The sequence below is a fragment of the Mycteria americana genome, unplaced genomic scaffold (assembly GCF_035582795.1).
Source record: "Mycteria americana isolate JAX WOST 10 ecotype Jacksonville Zoo and Gardens unplaced genomic scaffold, USCA_MyAme_1.0 Scaffold_46, whole genome shotgun sequence".
Taxonomy (NCBI): Eukaryota; Metazoa; Chordata; class Aves; order Ciconiiformes; family Ciconiidae; genus Mycteria; species Mycteria americana.
This window is the reverse complement of record NW_027445633.1, coordinates 317,303-333,349: the sequence shown is the minus strand read 5'-3', so window position 1 is coordinate 333,349 and position 16,047 is coordinate 317,303. Positions and strand designations below refer to the sequence as shown.

The following is a 16,047-nucleotide window of genomic DNA, read 5'->3' as shown; positions in this document are numbered from 1 at the left end:
CACCAACGCAAGGGATCAGAAAGAGAACATGGAAGTGGAAAGAGAACAGCCCTGGAAGAGCAAGTGCTGGTGCTCCTGGCATTGCTGCCATGCCGGGACTCTTGTCCCATCCAACTCTGCACACAGGAACTGTCCCTGCAGCTCCAAAATGGCCTTGGAGGAAGGATCTCAGGAAAAATAAAGTCACTGAAGGGCCCTTTATTTTCTTTCAACGCACAGAAAGCACAGCTCCTCATTTACACAGCCACTCGGTCAGAAAAGAAAAGCAGACAGTGAATTAGAAAGGGGAAGGCAACATTCTCACAAGTGAAAAACCACCACAAACCACAAAAAGTACAGAAGACAGGCTGGGCCTGTAATGAGTTGCATTATAACTGCTATGCAGAGGAAGATTGTTGCATCAGAACAACATGCATTATCAGTTTCCACACTGCATCCTTGAGCTCCTGGTTCCTCATGCTGTAGATGAGGGGGTTCACTGCTGGAGGAACCACCGAGTACAGAACTGCCATCACCAGGTCCAGGGATGGAGAGGAGATGGATGGAGGCTTCAGGTATGTAAATATGGCAGTGATCAAAACCAGAGAGACCACAGCCAGATGAGGGATGCACGTGGAAAAGGCTTTGTGCCGTCCCTGCTCAGAGGGGATCCTCAGCACAGCGCTGAAGATCTGCACATAGGACAACACAATGAAAACAAAACACCCAAATGCTACTAAGAGACTAACCACAAGAAGCCCAACCTCGCTGAGGTAGGATTGAGAGCAGGAGAGCTTGAGGATCTGGGGGATTTCACAGAAGAACTGGTCCAGAGCATTGCCTTGGCAGAGGGGTATGGAAAATGTATTGGCCGTGTGCAGCACAGCATAGAAGAAACAACTGCCCCAGGCAGCTGCTGCCATGTGGACACAAGCTCTGCTGCCCAGGAGGGTCCCGTAGTGCAGGGGTTTGCAGATGGCAATGTAGCGGTCATAGGCCATGAGGGTGAGAAGACAATAGTCTGCTGACATCAAAAAGACAAACAGAAAGACTTGTGCAGCACATCCTGCGTAGGAGATGGCCCTGGTGTCCGAAAGGGAATTAGCCATGGCTTTAGGGACAGTGGTGGAGATGGAGCCCAGGTCAATGAGGGAGAGGTTGAGGAGGAAGAAGTACATGGGGGTGTGGAGGCGGTGGTCGCAGGCTACAGCAGTGATGATGAGGCCGTTGCCCAGGAGGGCAGCCAGGTAGATGCCCAGGAAGAGCCAGAAGTGCAAGAGCTGCAGCTGCCGTGTGTCTGCAAATGCCAGGAGGAGGAACTGGGTGATGGAGCTGCTGTTGGACATTTGCTGCCTCTGGGCATGGGGCATTGTCATAGGAGAAAAAGACAGTGACAAATTAGGGGAGACTTCTCTGACCAAAATCAAAGCAATTTCCCACAGACACCCTTTCCTTTTTCTCGGAGACCTTCCTTCAGCTCTGTGCCTGCAGCCCTCGTTGGTGCTGGCCGTGTCAGTGATGAAGAGCAGGGCATCTGCCCAAGGGCTTTTGATAAGTCAGCCCCACTCTGCAGAAGTGGGTAGGGGCAGCGACCAGTCCTGGTGTTCAGCTTTGTCCTGTGAAACCACTGCTAACACAGAAGGGCCTGCCAGCATCTGCACTCCCAGTGCTAAGGAACTGGAATGGTAAAGCTCACCGTTTGGAAGGACACCTCAAGGAGACCTCCAAGTGTCCTAATGATGGCATTTCAGTAAGGGAGATTCAGCTCATCCCCTAGATGCTCTGACTGCATTGCCCACAGCCCTACAGCTTAGAGGAAAGCTGGGACACTGGTTCCCATGGACACACCTGCATGAAAGGACACACAAGATCAGTGTGTGACTCTGCAGCTGAAACTCCACCTCCCCAGACAGCCTGACAGCAAGATAAAAATAACACGGACAAAATAACACAAACAAGGAAAAACACAGTGAGCTTAGAGAGGCAAAGGGAGAGGCAGCCAGGCACTCAGGACAGGGTTACCCCTGCCCAGCTGTGCACAAAACCTCCCAGACACCAACATTGCCAGGCAGCTGCTCTCAGCCCTGTGCTCTGCAGAGGGACATGGGCACATGGCTGGAGAGCTGCAGCACGGCTCTGCTGGAGCTCTGGCTGCAGAGGAGGTGGTTCACGCCTCGGACCCCACAGCCCTGAGGGCAGAGGCTTTGCTGGCTGGGACAGGAGGCGAGGGGGCTTGCGAGGCGGAAGGGGTCTGCATTGGAGGGGATCATAGGGAGATTTCTGAATTCTCCCTCCCACAACATTTCTGGTTTTCGTTTCCTCTCATTCCCTGATCATATCTCTGCTGCCTGGAGATTTTCCTCCTGGGAGGTGTTTCCCTGTCCCGTCTTTCCCTGTCAGCACTCACAGATCCCATCCCAACTTCTGTGCACTCCCCCTGGCCCTACTTCTGTGCACTCCCCCTGCCTGTTTGCAGGGCACTGGCTGCATGCATGGTCCTGTTTGCAGGTGGAAAAGGGCAGGCAAGAAACACCCTGATGGGTGCAACACAGGTGAAGCTGGTGCTGTCCATAGGCAGAGGAGTGGCTGAAGGCACTCTAGGAGGTTTCTGGCAGACCTGCTGATCACTCAAAGTTACAGCTCAGGAGTCTCAGTGACTTCTTCAAACTTGAGAGATCCCTTTTTCCACCTCCCCGTGCTCCTCAAATAGGAAATCAAAAACACAAAGTCAACAATGGTCCTTGTCTTTAAGGAAATCCCTGCCTTGACCTTCCCCTTGAAAAGTCCCCTCAGAAATGCCCTGGGGGTGATCTGGAGCTGTGAGCAGCCCTGACCAACGCAGCACCCTCTTCACAGCAGAAGGACCCTCTCCTGCCAGCAGTTGCTTCTTCCACCCACAGCTTCTCCCCGCACTGCTGCTGGCAGCTCCCCAGGTAAGCTGAGAGCTGACCCTGGCAGGAGACAAAGGTCCTGCCCCAGCACACAGCCCCTGGGGTGCAGGGGCCCTGCTCTCAAGGACAGCCCTGGGCACCCCTGGGTGCACCCCCAGCTTCACACTCTGCAGCCATCCCCGGGTGAAGGCAGCCGACATGCCCCGTCCCTCTGATGGTGCAGCAGGGAAGCCGTGCTCCAAAGCCAGTCATTTTCTCTGCACTGGGGAAACTGTGAGAGCCCTCCTGGCAGATCCCGTAGGCTGTGGGATGTGCCAGCTTTAGGAGATCTTTCCAGGAGCTGCAGCTGCATTGCCCTGCAGGCAGAGACTTACCACATAGAGGGCTGTGAAGGTTATTCTGCAAGTGAGCTCTCCTCTGTCCTCCCACTCCCATCTGTCTTTAACCTCTCTCTGCCTCACTGCTCTCCCCTCGCTGCCTGCAGGCAGTGCCCTCAGCCCTGCTGCCCTTTGCAGAGGAGCTGCTCCTGGGCAGAGCTGTCTCTCTGCAGCGCTGCCCGCTTGCCAGGAGCTCCCTCCATGCCAGGAGCCCAGCCCAGCTCAGCAGCAGAGGACCAGCCCAAGGCAGCACTTTCTCTGCCCCCTCTGGGCTCCCTCCAGGTGTCCCTGGGGCTGCAGGGGAACCTGCTGGGAAACAGGCTGAAGGCAGCACTCATGTTCCCTCCCTCACCTGGGGAGAGACACTTCTTTCCAGCAGAGTCATTTCTCCTCTCAGAGACAAAGTTCCATCTAAATATGACCTTTTTTGGTCTCATTGTTAGACAGGGCTCTCAGACAGTGGCAGGCAGGGATCTCCCTTACCCCTGCTGAGGGAAGGGATTCAGCTGAGTCCATGGAGCATCTCATCCTGTGTTTCTATTCCTAGTATTTGAAGGAGACTCAGCTCCCTCCCATGCCTGCCACAAACCCACAGGAGGTGGGATTCCTCTGGCCTCTGTCCAGGAGTGCACAACATAGGCACCTGCATGGGAGCTCCTTCTCTCAGCTCCCTTGCTAATTAATGCAGATGGAGGGCAGCAGTGAGGTGTTCAGGTGCAAATACCTGGTGACAGGTGAGTTGCCAGTGGTGGTCCAAGATACATGCAGGTAACTGCAAGCTCTAATGGAGAAGTTCATAGAGACAGGGCATCATCTCAGGGATCATACATGAGCCTGGTAGGAAATTCCTTTGGCCAAGTGAAATGACAGCTGCTGCCCAAATAAAGGCCAAAAGAACCTTTTCCCACTCAGTATGTTCATGGCAGTTTATAGAAGTATTCATATGAACGACTGCAGTCATGTCCCATAGGGAGAGCAGGACACAGCACTGAGCCTTGTTGAACCTCATACAATTGACCTCAGCCCATCGACCCAGCCTGTCCAGATCCCTCTGCAGAGCCTTCCTGCCCTCAGGCAGATCAACGCTGCCGCACAACTTGGTGTTGTCTGCAAACTTACTGAGGGTGCACTCAATGCCCTCATCCAGATCGTTGATAAAGATATTAAAGAGAACTGGCCCCAGTACTGAGCCCTGGGGAACACCACCTGTGACCGGCCGCCAACTGGATTTAACTCCAGTCACCACAACTCTTTGGGCCTGGCCATCCCGCCAGGTTGTTTTCCCAGAGAAGCTCATGCTCGTCCAAGCCATGAGCAGCCAGTTTCTGCAGGAGAATGCTGTGGGAAACATTGTCAAAGGCTTTACTAAAGGCTAGGTAGACAACATCCACAGCCTTTCCCTCATCCACTAAGTGCATCACCTTGTCGTAGAAGGAGATCAAGTTAATTGTGCTACCGGTTTATTTGCACTGTACAATTAAAAGTAAATTGTATCCCATCCCAGGTAGAAGCGAGTTTTCTGTTCTCCTCCTTCTGCAGCGGCACCATAAAGAACATATCTTTTACATCTCCTACCACCATCTGGGGGTGAGTGGCAGCTTGGAAGGTGGCAGTTAATGTAGCCGCGTGCGGGACGGCAGCTGTAGGAGGAGCGGTGTTTGCATTTGACTTTCTATTGTCTATAGTTAGGCACCATCTCCCATCTGCTTTTTAACTGGTCACACTGGGGAATTATATGGGGAGTGCGTTTGGGAGATAAGGTGTCTTTTTTCTAGGTCAGCTGTGACCTCCACAATACCCATCCCAGCAGCGGCAGAGAGAGGAGAGTGAGGCACATGGGTTATTGTTGAGTCAGGCAGCGTGGGGGCAGCTCACAGCAGTGAACTCTGCCAGTTCACTGACACCCATGGGGAGCTGCTCATTTTCACTCCGCTAACCAAGGACACTCCCGGCAGCCACAAGACCAAACACCACTGTCCAGTCCTTTCCAAACTCGTCCTTGTCATACCTCAAAGCCCAAACCATTTTCCTTCCCTGAAACTACTGCTAACTGGTGCCTTGATATCCTTTTCTCCCCTGGCAGTAACACGTTTACTTTAGCTATGGGGCACATTTCACTTTGGCCTGTAAATCCTGTTATTTAACCCTTTCTTGGCCAGGGTTAATGTTAGTTGTTTGGGAATCCAAACTTGAAATTATTAAAATTTTAGCACCTATGTCAATTAAAAACTGTACTAGTAATCTTTGGCAGCCCATTGGGACATAGATAAGAGAGCCGTCTGTGTTATCCCATTGATGAGCTTCCATCAGGGGGTTCATGAGATCGGGGCAAGTGTCTGGGGTTCTGGGGAGCCTGTCTTACTTGCCGGAGTACGTACTTACTTACCCTGCTGTCTGCATCCGCTTGGGATTGTCCTGCTGGTGTCGGTTCATCCCTCCCCATTTCTCGATGATGATTTACAGTGCTATGCACTAAGTCTGCCCAGGTCGGGATGGGTCAAAGCTGGGCTTGGCTGCCCTGACCCTCCTGAGCGTGATGTTGTATGTTTTGTCTTATTTCATCCCTCTTTGCAATGAGGTACGACTGTCAAGCAGCAGGGGCTCCCATTAGCAGGGGTCTCATGGCTGGGGGGTCTACACGGGCAGAGAGAGGGTAATTACCATGTGCACCCCTGTCGTTCACAGCCTGCAGGCAGGCTGCTTTTGTAACGGCAGTAGAAAGCTCGCTTCATGATCGTATTGGCATAGCAGTGGCTCCCCTCTATCCCAAGGCTCTGTGCCCCTGCCCAATAAGCTACTCAGCGTGTAACGGAGTGTGGCTCAGCGTTAGGGTCTGCTCCCTCGTTCAAGAACACTCGTGGTCCCCCAAAGCCATCCGCTTTGCCTTGCTCTAACATCATATGCTCTCCTCCGGTTAAGGAGGCACACCACAGATATTCAGTCTCGCTCTTGCCAGGCTTCTGCCCATATTTTTCATGCAGATTGGCCAATTGAAGGGGGTCCCATGGAATGGTCCTTGTGCTATTTCTCTGGTTGCCCCCTTGAGGTCCAGCAGATACCTCAGTTTTAATAATAGGGGCTACCTTAAATTCTGATTCATCTCATTCACTCTCATCCCTAAGTTCTTGGTTGGGGTTCTCCCAAATATCTCCATCCCAATCTTCTGGGGGGACACAATTATCTTACAAATTTTTAGAGGATCTGCTGTGTTGGGGGGCCTGAAATATCATGAATTCGGGTTTATCCTCTACCTTCCCGCGTTTTTCTTTTTCCTCCCCCAGTTGTTTCTACAATTGACCTATTTGCAGAGATAACAGCATTTCTGGTCGCTTTCTTTGTTCACCCTCACCTTGTAACACTCTCATTTCCTGATCTTTACATTCCTTATACTGATACGCAGCTCCCAAACACGTTATCAACTTTTCGCATATTATTCCCTTCTCTTTACCATCTTTTCTTTTCCCTGCTGCGCAAGGTTTAATTGTGTCTCCATCCTATTCCAGTTATCCCGCTTTTCATGCACCCAATCATCCACAAATTTCGGTGAAGGGTTACCTTCGTGCTTCCGTAAGTATTTGAGGACTGAGTCCGCCACACTGCAGACTACACCAATTTTTGTCGCAGGTGAATTATTAAGAGAAGTCATTGTTGTGGGGTTTACTAAAAGATTTTATTAATGATTAAACGATGATCAAATGACAATGAATTGATGATTGAATGAAAATGAAAGGATAATCAAATGGTGATTAAGCAATAATTGAATAGTAATTGAACAGTACTTAAACAGTGATTTGACAATGATTTGACAATGATTGACATGATAATTTAGATGATAATTTAGATGGTTATTAGATGATGATTTAGACAATGATTTAGACAGTAGTCAAACACTCTGCTACTGACTACAATTCTAATATTTAAGCTGTAGCTGGATATATAAATAAATGTTGCTAGCATACAATATACGTTTAGGCCTAATGTAAAATGTCACCTGCCTCGTTATAGATATCAGGTACCAGGTAAGGGGTCTCTCAGCCTTGAGGAGTACCCTTGAGAAGTGTCCCTGCTCAAAGGGCAGATCATCGCCATGCAACCTGTTGCCGTACAGGAGACCGCAATGGCCTCGGGGAGGCTACAAATATTTATAGCACACAGGGATGGACTCGTAGTCAAACCATCCTTGGCGTCTGTGCAGGAGGGCAGCTGCAGCAGTTTTAGTTCTGTCTGCTCCCAGCTCGGGCTGGTACTCTTCGCTCCTGATAAGACGTGGCCGAGACTCCTTAGTGGCTGAGAAGATATGGCCTAGCACAGCTCTCACAGTTTGCACAGCAGGCCTGATTTCAGTCAGGGCCACTTGTCGGTGACGCTTGAACCAAAGTACTGTTCACTAATTCAGAGTGGGTGCATCCGTCACGGTGTCCTGAACCACTCTCCACTCTCATGTCCCTTTGCCTCCTGGCTCCTCACAGCCTCTCCTGGCATTGCAGAGTCCTCAGTAGCCCACGGGCTCCTCAGGTTCACCTTTTCCTCTGGAAGAACCTACCTTATGACATTACACATTTTATGAGGAGCCACTCACTGCCCACCCAGACTCATACGCTGTCCCTGGGGTTTCCCTGACGCCTCCTGGCAGTTCCTGATTTCTCTCCAGGCCAGCATCTGCCATCATCCCCACCAGAGGTGTGACAGTGCCAGGCAGATAAGTCAAAGACCAGTTGCTGTCTTCTCGGACATGTGCAACCAAGAAGGGAGCTCTCCATCCAACCCTCAGTCCCTAATATATCACACTGGGACTCTTAGCTTGTCCCCCTGAATCTGTCGGAAACCCCAGAAGAGCAAGAGGCCCTTTTTGGGAGCAGCTCCTTGGGTGTATTCCTGACACCAGCTTTTGAAGAGGTATCCGGTCGTCTGGCCCTGTCCTGAGGAGCCCCTTTGGTGACGGTGGTGCTGGCAGGGAAGACAGCTCTGACACAGTGGCTCACATGGCCTGCTCCTCCTGCAGCCACAGGCATGCCACTGTGGAGGCAACAGGACTGTCACAAGTTACATGAGACCTTAGGGCTTACACAAAAGCAAGGGCACAGCAGGACAGGGGGGAAGTGAGGAGACACCAGCACGGAAAAGACCCGGTCCTGCTGTTGTCCTTTTCCACACAAGATAGAAGTGGTGGGAGCTGAGGAAAATACTTTTCTGCTGTTTTCTTTATTGTGTTTATCAAAGGGAGCCTGGCTCCTTATGTATAAGAGGTTTTGGGTCAAAACAAAACAAAAAAAAAGCAGGAGGGCCATAATAGCATTACATAAAGGTAAATTATAACATCAAAGCTATAAACAAAAGAAGGACAAAAGAAAGAAAGAAAAAACCAAACCAAACCAAAGCACAAAGTTTTGGCATTTCCTGAGATACCCTGGGAGTGCTATGAAGATGATGGGCATCTTATTGATGCTGAAGTACAATGTATTCAAATAGATTCCACAGAGCATCCCTGAGGTCCTTGTTCCTCATGCTGTAGATGAGGGGGTTCACTGCCGGAGGAACCAACGAGTACAGAACTGCCACCACCAGATCCAGGGATGGGGACGAGATGGAGGGGGGCCTCAAATAGGCAAACATGGCAGTGCTGAGAAACAAGGAGACCACGGCCAGGTGAGGTAGGCACGTGGAAAAGGCTTTGTGCCGTCCCTGCTCAGACGGGATCCTCAGCACAGCCCGGAAGATCTGCACATAGGACAGCACGATGAAAACAAAACATCCAAAAACAAGAAAAGCACTAACCACAACAAGGCCAACTTCCCTGAGGTAGGAACGTGAGCAAGAGAGCTTGAGGATCTGGGGGATTTCACAGTAGAACTGGTCCAGGGCATTGCCGTGGCAGAGTGGTATGGAAAATGTATTGGCCGTGTGCAGCACAGCATTGAGAAACCCACTGCCCCAGGCAGCTGCTGCCATGTGGACACAAGCTCTGCTGCCCAGGAGGGTCCCGTAATGCAGGGGTTTGCAGATGGCAACGTAGCGGTCACAGGCCATGATGGTGAGAAGACAACACTCTGCTGATAAGAAAAGGAGAAAGAAAAATACCTGAGTAGCACACCCCAAGTAGGAAATGGCTCTGGTGTCCCACAGGGAATTGGCCATGGATTTGGGGACAGTGGTGGAGATGGAGCCCAGGTCAAGAACAGAGAGGTTGAGGAGGAAGAAGTACATGGGGGTGTGGAGGCGGTGGTCACAGGCTACAGCAGTGATGATGAGGCCGTTGCCCAGGAGGGCAGCCAGGTAGATGCCCAGGAAGAGCCAGAAGTGCAAGAGCTGCAGCTCCTTCCGTGTGTCCATGAACGCCAGGAGGAGGAACTGGGTGATGGAGCTGCTGTTGGACATCTGCTTAGTTTGTGCAAAGGGCCTGGTCAAGGAGGAAAAGGCAGTGACAAGTGAGGAGAGACTTCTCTGAGGAAAACCTATTCCATGTCTCAGACAAACAGCCCTCGTGGCCTCTCTATTTCCAGGAAGGCCTTCGTGCAGCTCCCTGGCTTGAGCTCTGGTCTGTGCTGGGTTGGGGTGTAGTGGGGAGCAGGGGACTCCTCTGTGGAGGAATCAGTCCTGCTGTGCAGCCACAGCTAAACAGGAACCAGGAGTGATCTCAGGGTCAATTTACTCATGGTTTCAAAGAGCTTTTCAGCATTGTCCTTCCCAATTCACCCAACTGCAGAAGCAAGGTGCAAGGCTTTTGTTTTGTTTATTTTGGTCCTGTTGCCCCTCTCACATCTGGGGAGTGTTTTCTGAAGGCAGAAATCCTTGGCATTTCTGCTACACCACAAGTGCTACACTGAGAGTCCTGAGAGGCAGAAGGACAGACCCTTAGTGCAGATGGAGGAGAGCTGGTCTGTCCATCAGTCTTGCTCCCAGCTGTCCTTGGCTCTCACCTCTTTGGTCTGGATGGTGATCACACTCAGATGTTCCCCTGAAAGGAAATTGGATTCTGCTGGGAACAGGTGAATCCAGCCTGAAAGGGCAGATGATCTCCACCCTCCCCTCCCCAGGGAAGAGCTGTGCTCTTCTGGATGCCCTAAAAATGGGGTGTCCTTAACGGACAGTCAGCCTTATCCCCATGCCATGGACTGCTTTGCCCAGTGCCCCACAGAGCCGCCTTGCACCCACGGAAACATGAGCATGGCAGGACCTGCAGGATCAGCTGCTGAGCTGCAGCTGAAACCCCCTTTCCCAGAGAGCCTGAAAACAAGAGCAGCAGCACCAGGGAGGGGTGGGGAAACCAAGAGAAATGCCCCAGTGCTTGTGCCAAGGGAAGCAGGGCCAGGACGGACAGACAGGCACTCGGGAGAGTCTCCTCTGCTGCAGAGGAGGCAACTCCTGCCCTGGAAGCCCTGACCTTGAGGGCAGAGGCTCTGCTGGGTGGGAGAAGAGCCCAGGGGGCCTTGACTGGGGAAAAGGCATGCTCACTGAAGGGCTGGCAGGGAGGTGCCCAGATCCCCCTCAGCCTTTGCTGTCAGCACTTTCCTCTCCGTCCCTGCCCCTGTCTCTGCTGCCTGGAGCTGTCCCTGCCAGGAGCCGTTTCTCTGTCCCCATGTCTCCTCCCTGCCAGTGCTCACAGAGCCCATCCCACGCACTGGGTGCTTCAGCTCTGCGTTGCAGACTCCTCCTGGCAGCAGGGCACTGGCCAGGGCCATCTGTGTGTTGGCAAGTCCTAAGGAGCACCTCAGATGAACCCTGAAGACACCATAAAGGTGACATTGGTGCTTTCTGTAGGCAAAGGAATGAGTGAAGGGACTCTATCAGGTTCCTGGGAACCTATTGATAACTCACTGTAACGCTGTAGGAGTCTCGGTCATTCGTCCAAAACTGAAAGAACCATCACCATTCCTCACCACCACCACCAGCACAGCAGGAAACTGAAAACACCTTTACACAAGGTAGCCCCTGCCTTGATACGCTTCTTGAAAAGTCCCCTGGGAAATGTCCTGGGGGTGATGTGGAGCTGTGAGCAGCCCTGACCCATGCAGCACCCTTTGGACAGCAGAAGGACCCTGCCCTGACGGGGGTGGCTCCTTCCACCCACAGCCTCTCCCTCCAGAGCCATGGGGAGCTCCCCGGGCAGGCTGAGTGCTGACCCTGGCAGGCAGCAGACTCCCTGCCGTGGCACACAGCACCCAGGGGCACAGGGACCCTGCTCGGAAGGACAGCCCTGGGCACCCTGCCTGCACACCCGGCTTCACACCCCTGCGGTTGTTCCTGGGAGAAGGCAGCGGTCATGCCCTGTCCCTCTGACGGTGCGGCACGGAAGCCCTGCTCTGAAGCACGTCCTCCTCAACACCGAAGGAGCCTCGAGAGCCTTCCTGGCAGATCTTCTTAGACATGGGCTATGCCTGCTTTAGGAGGCTGCTCCAGGAAGCCTCTGCATTGCACTGCACCCAGAGACACATCATGCCCTGTCCCTCTGACGGTGCAGCAAGGAAGCCCTGCTCCAGAAGACGTCCTTATCCTCTGCACTAGAGAAACTGTGAGAATTGTACTTACAGATATCGTGGGCTGTGGGATGTGCCAGCTTTAGGAGATCCCTTCTGGAACCACAGCTGCTTTGCCCTGTAGCCAAAGACTTACACTGTCAACGGCTGTGAAGATTTCTCCCCCAGTGAGCTCTCAGCATCCTCCAAGCCCAGGCTGCCTTTAACCTCTCTCTGCCTCACTGCTCTCCCCTCGCTGCCTGCAGGCAGTGCCCTCAGCCCTGCTGCCCTTTGCAGAGGAGCTGCTCCTGGGCAGAGCTGTCTCTCTGCAGCGCTGCCCGCTTGCCAGGAGCTCCCTCCATGCCAGGAGCCCAGCCCAGCTCAGCAGCAGAGGACCAGCCCAAGGCAGCACTTTCTCTGCCCCCTCTGGGCTCTCTCCACGTGTCCCTGGGGCTCCAAGGGCTGACGTCTCCTGAAGGGCAGCAGGGTCTCTCCTGGGGAGCGTAGGCAGACGCTAACTGAAGCAATCACTGACTGTCCCTCTCTGAACACTGCAGAGACAGAGTTTAGAAGTGGGATTTGCCCTAACACGCCGTGGGGGTCTACAAAGAGTTTCAATATTTGTCTCCCTTGACCCCTACCCCTGTCCCCTTGCCAGGCAGGACAGCGTGGCAGTGACAGGCAGGGATCATTTCCCCACCGTGTAGGGCAGGGGTTCAGCTGAGTCCATCAGGTATTTCCTCTCTGGTGAGGAGCCCAGAGACTGCAGTGGGGTTCAGCTCTTCCCCATGCACCCCACAGGAGCTGAGATTCCTCTTGCTTCAGCTCAGTGTGCACAAAATAGGTGCCTGCAGAGCAGCCCCTGTCCTGAGCTCCCTCTGTGATCCATGGGGATGGAGGGTGGCAGTCAGCTGCTCACACACCAACACCTGGTGGCATCTGAGGTGCCAGGGGTGGTCCAGGACTTGTGGCTGTGTCTGCAAGCGCTGATGGAGCATCCATGGGACACCCCCACCTGCCTGAGCATGAGCTGGGGGGCTGGGAGGGAGGGTCCCTTGGTCACCTCAGGTTACACCCAATGGTTAGGGCATCTGAACGTCTCTTAGACTCACATGTCCATGGCAGCTGCTGGCCTTCCAGCTGGCCAAAAGGAGGAGTGCAGCAGAAGGAGGGTCAGGGTTCTCTCTGGGCTCCCTCCACTGCACTCACTAGAGCTCAGCTTACTACAAAACTCAGGCATGGGCACATCCCTGCATTGCAGGCACCGATATCATTGCAAGGCTCTTTCTAAGGGCATAAGAAAGGCCTCTGGTGCCATGCCAGGTGCCTGGGGTGCCCAGCGCAACTGCATGTGGCTGGCAAATATGGCACAGGACCTCCAGGAAAGCCATGTCCCGCTGGAGTGGGGGCTGGGCAGACACACCAGGGCCTCCCAAATGGATCCGGTGCCTTTTTGCCAGCACTGGATTGCCAACACCCCAGCAAGGAGGCAAGGTCCTTCTCGTCTACAGCCAGGGCTGCTGCAAGATTGGGAGGCACATCACACCAGGGTCTCCACTCATGGCCCTATACTCTCAACCCCTGACAGTTCTCTTCTCCCCTGTCCTATACCCACCTCCGCCCGTGATCATATGAAGAAAACCCCACAGCACTGATGTCCACAGTCTGGCTGGATTGCAGCCTTACCTCACCCAGGGACTTTCTCAGGGGTCCCTTGTGTTCCTGGAGATTGGCACAAGGTGCTGCAGAGTCCCCTCAGGCAGCAAACTGCTCTCTTGCAAGGCTGGCATGGCCCAGGCCTGTTTTCCTCTGGCCTTGGGGACTGCAGGGTTTGTTGTCTTCATGAACATCGCATTTCGTCCTTACGTTGCCACCTGCCATCCTTCCCAGCATGTCTTTGCTCTGAAGCAAAGCCTTTGCATACGTGTGGTCCTGGGTGCTTGGTTCCAGTTTTCTCCATGAGAAGTCTTTGCTGAGCTGCTGCAACCCAAATGTGCACCAATGCCCTCAGCCTGGGACACAGCCAGGAGGGTCGGGAGCCCCTTAGTCCATGACAGAGCTTCTGAGGGAACCACTGTGGTGACGTGGTGGGACAGGTAGCACAGCTTTGGGTACTGTGATGTACAGGCTCTTTAGGAGACACTGGAGGTGGCTGAGGAGACGTCATATGGACACGTCTCATGATCCTCCTAAGCACCTTCCTTGGTCATAGGCCAGCTGGGAAGTGGGAGGTGGAAAGGGGCCCAGCAGCAGCGATCCCTGGCTGGCTGGTTCTGCTTCTCACCCTTCCCAGCATGGCCACTGCAGGGTCACCCCATGGCCCCAGGGCACCACAGCCCCCTCGCTCTGCAGAGCAGCACCGCCAGCTCAGGGCCCCGTGGGGAGCATGGTCAGGGGTGCAGGAACGGCCAGCCAGGCCAGCATGGACACACTCACCTGGGGAAAGCCTCTCTGGGGAGAAGGGATGTCCAGGGAGGAAAGCAGGGCACCATGGCCGTGTTGGGGAGAAATAAAAAGAGCATCCCGTTCCTGTGTGTCCAGCTGGGGCAGGCTGCTGTGCTTCTGGGGCAGCTGGAGCTACAAGAGGAGCCCCAGGGCCAGGACCCTAATGCTGTCCTGGGGAGTAGGACTGGACCAGGGAGGAAGCAGGCTGCTGGTGGTGGGGATCTCCTGAGCATGACAGCAGGAGGGACACTGTCACAGACCTGCAGCTTGCCGTTAACATCCCCTGGACAACCACCACTGCGATGTGCTGCCTTGCACCTAGGTCCCCTTGTCCGTTCCTCATGCCGTGGGTTCCTCGAGTCGAGTGCAGAGCAGGGTGATGCAGCGCGGGGCTGCGGTGCCTCCCACCCTCTGGGAACGGCAGCAGGAAGCCAGACAGACACTAAGACTGCTGCAATGCACTGCCCCTGCGTGTGCAAGGGAAGGACTCCAGCCTCTGATCATCCCTGTGTGTGCGAGCAGTGAGTGAGGCCAGCTCTCGTGTGGACACCTCACACAGCCCTGACATGGCTCTGCTGGACTCCAAGAGCAAAGCCCACCATCCCAGCCACATTGATCTCACCTGCCCCAGGTTGCTGTCTGCTAGGTCAGGAACCTGTCTACTAGCTCCATGCCTACCAGGTCACCCTCCCCTGTCTTTTTCGGTCATGCTATACAGCACCAACAAAAAAATGCATCTTACCCTGAAATCAAATTCATGATTTTGAATTGGAAAAAAAATCAAAAGTAAAAATGATAAAAAAAAGAACCATCCCAATGGGAGCCCAAAGCCATTTATTCTCCAGGCTGAACTAGCTGATCAAGTGGACACATCCATTGGAGAAAACCATCTCCATGGAAATGCTCTCCTCTGGAAGGGGTTTTCTGTGCTGTTGGCTATAACGTGGTGTAAGGCTCCCCTGGTCAGACTCAGTCATCCAGTTGTTAAAAAATGGGGCCTAAATTATCTGTATAAATATAGAGGTAAGCAGCCTAGTGACTGACACAGTCCTTGTCTACCTTCCCATTCGTACTTCTCAAACGTGAGCTTTCTCTCGAGGCTCTGAATGTGAACCCAAGCGCAGAAAGCACAAACAGACTTTTTCTGTCTGCAAATTAAAAATAGCCACCTGCGCATGATATGTTCTTTTATTGCTAATGGTTGAGCTATTCAACCCTTCAGCCAGATAGTTCTATTCTGCTTCCACAGCTTTATAGCCAATACCACAAATAACCCCCTCCAGGGGAGACTGTCTCCAAGGACATGGTTTTCTCCAATGGAAGTGTCCATTTCTTTCAGAAAAGTCCTAAGGAGGGATGAGCCTAAGAAATCTGCCTTTTAGATAAAGGCGTCCTTCAGTGGCTACAAAGGAAGCAAAAATTACTCCCTTACATCTACACATTGCAGGTGTTCAAACTCCATCTTAGTCAACATTTTAATGAGTAGAAGGAGTCATTCTGTCTTCTTTGATCTTTGAACTTACCTGCTTCATCATGCTAGCCCCATGCTGGAGCTCATTCTCACGTTTAGCTCTCTTACCCACTAAGCAGGTGCTCATGTTGGGGTTTGGAGGAGGAGAAGGACAACATCCTTGACAGAGGAGGAAACAGCCCCGAGAAGCTGAATCGTGACTGAACCCCGGGACGGTAGCTAAGGAAGGCTTACACTGAGCTCAGGAGAGTGGCTTGTGAAAGTCGGTGATGGCTGACATTCACTGGGTCACCAAGGAGATGGGATTCTGGGATCCCTGGCTCCTGAAGTTCTGAAGACTCAATGCACATACCCGTCACACACATAATGGGACTAATACTGGCAAAGCCAGGGATAGCGAGACCTACCCCAAGTGCTGCCTTCCATCATGC

The 16,047-nt window shown here is 53.0% G+C and overlaps 2 protein-coding genes across 2 annotated transcripts; both read right to left on the bottom strand.

The window, feature by feature from the left end:
* Window positions 1-377: 377 nt before the first annotated feature.
* On the bottom strand, window positions 378-1,406 carry LOC142403857 (olfactory receptor 14C36-like). The gene has a single exon (XM_075490158.1). The coding sequence runs from the start codon at window positions 1,353-1,355 to the stop codon at window positions 378-380; it is 978 nt and encodes a 325-aa protein (XP_075346273.1). The 5' UTR covers window positions 1,356-1,406.
* Window positions 1,407-8,683: 7,277 nt separating this feature from the next.
* On the bottom strand, window positions 8,684-9,622 carry LOC142403927 (olfactory receptor 14A16-like). The gene has a single exon (XM_075490231.1). The coding sequence runs from the start codon at window positions 9,620-9,622 to the stop codon at window positions 8,684-8,686; it is 939 nt and encodes a 312-aa protein (XP_075346346.1).
* Window positions 9,623-16,047: the final 6,425 nt, after the last annotated feature.

Bases quoted from the DNA above. Each gene is read 5' to 3' on its own strand.
- LOC142403857 (XM_075490158.1), bottom strand. From the start codon at position 1,355: ATGACAATGCCCCATGCCCAGAGGCAGCAAATGTCCAACAGCAGCTCC.
- LOC142403927 (XM_075490231.1), bottom strand. From the start codon at position 9,622: ATGTCCAACAGCAGCTCCATCACCCAGTTCCTCCTCCTGGCGTTCATG.